Source organism: Eschscholzia californica, unplaced genomic scaffold (genome assembly GCF_041429995.1).
Source record: "Eschscholzia californica isolate CP2 unplaced genomic scaffold, dmEscCali1.0.p SCAF_1, whole genome shotgun sequence".
Classification (NCBI taxonomy): Eukaryota; Viridiplantae; Streptophyta; class Magnoliopsida; order Ranunculales; family Papaveraceae; genus Eschscholzia; species Eschscholzia californica.
In genome coordinates, this window is record NW_028238198.1 from 62188241 (window position 1) to 62195723 (window position 7483).

At 33.7% G+C, this 7483-nt stretch overlaps 1 protein-coding gene across 1 annotated transcript; it reads left to right on the forward strand.

Annotated features, from left to right (window-relative positions):
* Positions 1 to 5633: 5633 nt before the first annotated feature.
* Positions 5634 to 7024, forward strand: LOC147568062 (PLATZ transcription factor family protein). Its single transcript, XM_086670424.1, has 4 exons — positions 5634 to 5830; positions 5911 to 6093; positions 6178 to 6402; positions 6539 to 7024. The coding sequence occupies exons 1-4, from the start codon at positions 5828 to 5830 to the stop codon at positions 6731 to 6733; spliced, it is 606 nt and encodes a 201-aa protein (XP_086526550.1). The 5' UTR covers positions 5634 to 5827; the 3' UTR covers positions 6734 to 7024.
* The last annotated feature ends 459 nt before the right edge of the window (positions 7025 to 7483 follow it).

Consider the following 7483-nt stretch of genomic DNA (forward strand, 5'->3'; position numbering starts at 1 on the left):
AGTTTCCTCCTTTAGATACGTGGAGTCCAAACTGGCTTAAACACTACGAGATGTGTAGCCGGCTGAGATCTTTCTAGAAGTTTCGGGATTAAGTCGGTAGGTTGTTTGGTGTTGCTGCCTTCCCAGTTCTGGGTGTAAGACACTGGCCGAACCTGTGTGGACCCCCCTCACTCTTTTGAAGACCCCAGGGCTGATCTGTCCATGCCAAGGGCGTCTTGCAGGCCTGGTTCTTCTGGCCGACCTCCCAGTTAGTGAAACATTCGGTGGACCATCAGGAGCTCAACGGTCCTGCTGCTTTAAGCCGGCTTGACCCTGTAGACTTCAGGTCTGATCTTGACTCTTCAGACGTTAGTCAACGTCTGGACATTTTATGCATCATCACTTACCTGTTATTTTTGTGAGTTTTTTTTAAGAATCTTTGCCAGCCAACCTTCATCTTCGCTGGATAAATTCATTTCCTCCTAATCATGTTTTTGTTGCACTTCTTTGCTTTGTTTTATTGTTATTTAAGTGAAAATACCATAAAGTCCTTTACCAGAGTCATCCAAATTTACTTAACATGAAATAAAAAATTTTATAGGAACAAATTTTGAATCCATGTAAATTTTGAATCAAACAAACTTCAAACTTCCTTTTTTCATAAAACTTCCAAGCTCGAAAGCTACGGCATAAAAACGGATTAGCATAAATATTCAAAAGTTCCATTAGTAATTTATATAATGAGTTAAAGATCCAAAAACACCCTCCCTTATGGGCCAACAATCCAAGTCAGGAAGAAAACGGGACAGAGGTCCAAATGGTTAGAATTTGTATGCCCAAAAGAAAAATGACAGCCAACTATTTACTAATACCCTAAACACCCTTCAAGCTTGTTTATCTACCCACTTCTCTCTCTTTTAACTTGTTATCACTCTCTCTACGTCTTTTCTCTGCATTACTCTTCCTTTTCTCTCTCTCTACTTTAACTTTCCATATTCAAGAGAGCGACTCTTTAGATTTAGATTTTTGGAGTGTTGGATTTTTCTTCAATAACACAATAGCACCCATCCAAACTACTTTACTTTCCAGATTCAAGAGATCAACTCTTTAGATTTAAATTTTTGGAGTGTTGGGTTATTCTTCAAGAATACAATAACACCCATCAGTAATTTCTTCGAAAATATAGACCTGTTTACATTTAGTTTCGTTTTTTTAAGGATTGATCACCAACCAATTTAGATTATGATTTTGGAAAGGGATTCGTTAGTTTTAGAGGAGATGTATTACCAAGTTTAGATCTGATATTTTTCTCTGGTGAAGATCAAAGAGGTTTAGATCTAAATTCAATACCCTAATTTTGTTCTTATTAAGTGATTTGTAGGATTAGAATTCCTTAGATGTGTGAATCAAAATTTGTTTCACATATGTAAGAGAAATTTTCTAAAATTTTCTGATACATTTGATTATGATATTAAGAAGAATTATGTTTTTTATGTACAATGTTGTTGATGATGATAAATGAGGATGGCTATGTAATTTATTTGTTGATGTTAACAAACTAGATTATAATCTTCTTAAAATCTGTAAGAAACTTGAAAGCTTGCAGATGAAAATATTTTGTCTCTTTTCGTGAGTATGAGGATGACAATGATGATGATATTAGGAAAGGATTATACAATAAGTTGTTAAATGTTCAGTAAAATATTATGTGTATAGTACATTACAAAATGTAAAATACCCTCTTGATTTTTTGTTATATTTGGCGTCATAGATTTACGTTAGCATGTTGAAGTGTAGTGTACACTCTTCAGTTCCCACTACATTACCAAGTTCATGTTACCTGTGGATGTGCCTGTGCACTGTACACACTACATTCTTTCTCCGGCGAATATTGAAATGTAATGTGTACAAAAATATTTACTATGCATTGATAAGTCCCGATATTTTTCACTACACATCTTAAAGTTCCCTAACATTTGAAAGTTCCCTTTAAAGATTGTACCACCTTTTGTTATATTCAACGTGATTGATACACCTTTTCGGCCAAATGTGGGGTGGATCATTCTATGTACACATTACAAAATAGAATGTGGGGTAAAAACTTCTATTTGGAGCACATAAGAAAATGTACTGTAAATTTCAAAACGTACTACACATTTCCGAATGTACTGTACATTTCAAAATGTACACTTTGAACGCTTTATAAACTAAGCCAGGAGAGGTATTTTTTTTTAATTTTGCACAGGAACCTACTGTAAGTTTCACTTTGTACAATTTTTTTTATTATTTACATCTTAGACGTTTCACATAGTATGTTTTGTAAAGTTCAAGAAAAGCCATGTAATGTAGGGTGCATTATTCTATGTAGAGTACCTTTCCAAATGTACAGTTGGAACGCATTGTAAACCAAGTAAGGAGAAGGCTTGTAATGTATAGGATACATACTTCTATGTACAATAAATAATCAAATGTACAAATAGAATGTTTTGCTTATTAAGTCTGGAGAAGGTACCTAATGTGGGGTGCAAACTTCTATGTGGAGTACATTTGAAAATGTATTGTAGATTTCCTAATGTATTGTACATTTCAAAATGTGAAGTACATTAGAAAGTGCTCTTTTCAAGATGTGGGTTGCAAACTTTTATGTGGAGTACATATGAAAATGAATTTACATATGAAAATGTGTTGCACATTTCAGAATGTATTGTTCATTTGCGAATGTACACTTTGAACGTTTTTTAAACTAAGTTAAGAGATGTATCTAATTTCAAATTTTGCACTAGAACATTACAGGTGTGTTAGTGCATGAGCAAAAGTATAGTAAATGTTACAAAAAGTGGTACCAAACGAATGTGTAAACTTAGTACAACAACAACATTTAAGACACTTCATCTTCAATTCTCTTTCTCCATCCCTCTTGTGACTTATTCATATCATGTTAGTCATACTCTTGTCGTGTTTCTTGGCTTAGAAACAATAAAGGTAGTGGACTCCACATTTTCTTACTGTAAAAGAGAAACATTTAGTGGTAAGTACATCTCTAATAACACCATCCAATGAATTATGTACAGGGAGTACAACAAAGACTAACACATTCTCATCCACATTTCAAATATAGCATACACATAAATATTTCCAAGGAACAAACATGTGTACAGGGAACTAAATCTTGTTCGGTGAACAAACTATGTACGGTGAACAAAAACATGTAGAGGAAACTGCCCAGAACACAATAGTTAGGCAGAAATTGCCTTAGTCAATTTCTTGGATGTATATAACATTTTCAAGTGAACAATGTACAGGGAACCAAATAACACATTTAGTACATGTTGTCATGTTCTCCGAACAGTTGGGTGGATAGAAAAAATCAATGATAAACTACTAAACAAAACAGATGTCAGAATGTCCTAGTACATCCATTTATACTGTAAATTTATTTATTAGAGGTACACGATATTATGTACTGTAATCGAAATATGATCTTAGTCAATGGGTATATGTACAGGTAACTATTTACTAGGAAGAAAACAGTTTACAGGATAGGAAACTAGGTATTGAAAAGATCATACCGAAAAGTTTTGTCAGATTTAGGTTTCTCCAACAAAAATGTAACAGAAAAGTTTTATCAGATTCAGAGTTCTTAAATAAAATGAAAGAGGAAAGCTTTTTCAGATTTAGGGTTCTTAAAAAAATCGAATTGGAAAGTTTCTAAGTTTACAGCACCTGCCTCACATTCTTTTCTGGGGCGGACTCGGTTCTTATTAATGGGCTCATTTTGGGCCTTTTACCCAACCCCTCTTAGTAATATTAATTGAAATTTGATTATTTAAGAAATTAGATTTGCCTTCTTCATGTGGTTGCTTGCATTTGTTTTCAGCATCGTCACACTCACATATAACCACTAGTTGAATTACTTCATCATTATCAGTGATCTAGTTAGCATGATAGTAACCTTCCAGAACAATTGGGAACTTACCATAATGCAAGCCTAGATCAATTGTGCCTCGTAAGTACTTAAGCAAGCGTTGAAGGACATTTCAGTGTTCCTTACTAGGATTATGAGTACATCTACTAAGTCTGTTGACCGCAATCTTAATGTCAAGTTCTAGTGTTGTTCATCAAGAACATCACACTTCGTATGATCTTAGCATACTCTGCTTGTGAAACACTCACATCTTTATTCTTCAAAAGAGTTGCCCTAGGATCATAAGGAGTTCTCTTATGAGTTATATCATAAGAGTTGAACTTTTTCAATAATCGTTTTAACATAGTGAAATTGGATCAGAGAGATGTCATTTTGGGTTCTCTTGACCTTAACCATTAAGATGAAATCTGCCTTTCCTAAGTCCTTCATCTCAAACTTAGATGAAAAAACCGTTTTGGTCTCATTAACATCATTCAAATCAGTACAAAAAATAAACATGTCATCAACATATAAGTAAATTATCACATACCAGAACTTATTCAGTTTAGAATTAACACACGAATCTGAGTTATTTACAGTAAAACCATTACGTAACAGGTAGTATTAAATTTCTCATACCATTTCTCGGGTTCCTGTTTCAAATCATACATGGACTTCTTCAGTCTACACACCTTACTCTCTTAACATATAAATCTCTTCATCTAGCTCTTCATCGAAGAAGACTCTCTTAACATCAGGGTTTTCCATAAACATAACACAACCCCTTTGGCTTCTGAGTCAGGTTTGAAGTTTCGTGTCTTTTTGTTCTTTTTCTGGTCTTCACCAAACTTCATATTTTTCACGAATTTTGGACTTGTCTTTGTTTTCAGAAGGGATAAATTCAACTAGGTTAGCATTAAAAGAATGTAAACATCGAGATGATACATTTTGTGTGTTTCCGCTTTGGCTGAAAAGCTAAACTTAAACTTTGCATTATTAATCTTTTGTCCTTTTCTTCTATTTTTTTTATTCCTTATTATCACTTATCACTTTTGATCTTCATCATCTCTCGTCTTATTTCCTTTTCTAAGATGGAGGTCCTCAAATTATTTTTCTTTTTAAATCAAAAATTAAAATAAATTGTAGGATTCATCTACTTCTGAAATAAAATTTAAACATAACGTGAAATAAAACAATTTTGATTGGAAAAACAGACTTCCATTAATGGAGGATTGCTCGTGAAGAACAGATGTGGTTTGTTCTTCACAAGCAAACTTCCATTAATGAATCAGGTTTGTTCTTCATGCGCAAATAGTCACTAATGGAGGTTTGTTCGTAAATAACATTTAGAACCTACTCACGAAGAGTACATCAAATCTTCAGTAATGGCGAAGAGACTTCCATTAAAGGAAGTATTCATAGAGATGGAAAAAAAAGAAAAAGATTAAAAGTACGACGAGAGAAAAATACTAAAAAGTTTAATTTTGACTTCTTAATCAATGCTTGTAAATGCACAAAAGGGGTCATCTCGGGTTTTATCGTAACTTAGGGGGACTGCGTGGGAAGTTGATCACACTTTAGGGGCCAATATGGAAGTAACCCATATTTTTTTTAATTTGCTTTGTCCACTAGTACTCTTAACTCTTAAGACTTCAAATTGTTGAATCCCAAGTTACAGGGCTCTCTCTCTCTTTCTCTCTCTCTCTCTCTCTCTCTCTCTCTCTCTCTCTCTCTCTCTCTCTCTCTCTCTCTCTCTCTCTCTCTCTCTCTCTCTCTCTCTCTCTCTCTCTCTCTCTAGGTCTCTCTCTCTTCTGGCTCCTGCATTTCATGACATTCTGTGAGATTTCAAATTACTAAATTCAACAGTTGTCAAATTAAGTCTTAAAGTAAGAGATAATTTGGTGCTCCTGCCTCATCCTTCTCATCATCAAAATCAGCATTGAAATGGTAAGAAACTTCAAAAAAAGTACTAATTCCTTCAATGATTTATCATACATTTCTCATTTTTCATACTACATTTGATTCAGGAAGAGTCAATGTTGATACCTTCATGGTTAGAATCACTTCTATCAATCAAATTCTTCTCAATTTGTCGATCTCATCAAGATTCAGCTAGAAATGAATGCAATATGTATTGCTTAGATTGCAAGGTTTCTGCATTTTGCTTTTACTGCAAATCATCTAAACACAAAGATCATCCTGTTATTCAAGTGGGTTTTCCTCAAATTTCAATCTTGATTTCACTTTCATTCTCGATTTCATATTCATTCTTGATTTGGGTATTTTATGAACAGATAAGAAGATCATCATATCATGATGTGGTGAGAGTGGATGAAATTCAAAATTTCATAGACATTGATGGAGTTCAAACTTATGTGATTAATAGTGCCAAGATCTTGTTTCTTAATGAAAGACCTCAACCAAGAAATGCCACTACTAAAGGAGGAGTTTCTCATATTTGTGAGATTTGTGGGAGAAGTCTCTTAGACCCATTTCGATTTTGTTCTTTGGGTTGCAAGGTAATTGATTATTACTACCTACATTCATAATCACAATGAGGGGGATTATCCATTCATAAAATGATCTTGTCAATTTTGATTAAATTAGATTATTGATGTAAATTTTCATTTTTTTGTGGGGGGGTAATTTTATTAGCTTGTAGGAATAAAGAAGAATAAGGATGCAAGTTTTGTCAATGAAAGAAAGAATGAAGTAATGGGGAATGAAGAAGGGGTATCAAGAAGGAGATCAATAGTTGGAGTTACACAAGAGGAAGGAGTACAATTGGGTAAAAGTACAATACAACACTCAAGAAGAAGGAAAGGTATTCCTCATAGGTCACCCTTTTAGTTTGGTACCTAAAGATGGGTTGAAAATTCTATGGGACAACTATTTGTATAGACAAACGTTACATTATTATGCTTTGTTGAATTCCCATAAAAAGATAAACTTATAACAATAATCGTTAGATTCGAGTGGGTTTCGACAAGAACATGATATTGTGAATTGGGTTTTTCTGAAAACTCCCTCCATTTTATTTCTCTTTCGTGAAGGAAACAATAATGTATGGTTATTGGTGGAAGTTGTAATGATGTAAATGTATTAATTAATATTATATTAAATTAATTAATTAAAGAGCAAGTCATTGTTTATGTTGTTTATTTCTCTGGCTTAGAAAAGGTTAGATGGACCACCACAACTAATTAGGGCACCAACCACATGCATCTTATTAGATAGAATATAACAGCCAGCAAATAAGATGAACAAACCAACTTTCCCAAATTGTCTCCTTCCCAACTGGGCCATTTTGAAGGATAAGTTTTAGACGCACTACCATCTTTATCCTCCCTATGGGTATTGGTACCCCAAATTTAGTTTATTAAAGGGTCGGTGGGTATATAGACCAAAATAATGTTCAAAAAAGGTTTATGATCAAATCTTCTCAAAATATGGATATTTAGTCCTTTTACATTATGGACATAAAAACCCTCACTTTCTAAACACATTACCGTCAATGTCCCACGCTCAAATTTGACGTGGAGATTTATTAGCAAAAATTGTGGAGATTTATTAGCAAAAAATATAGAGATTTATTAGAAA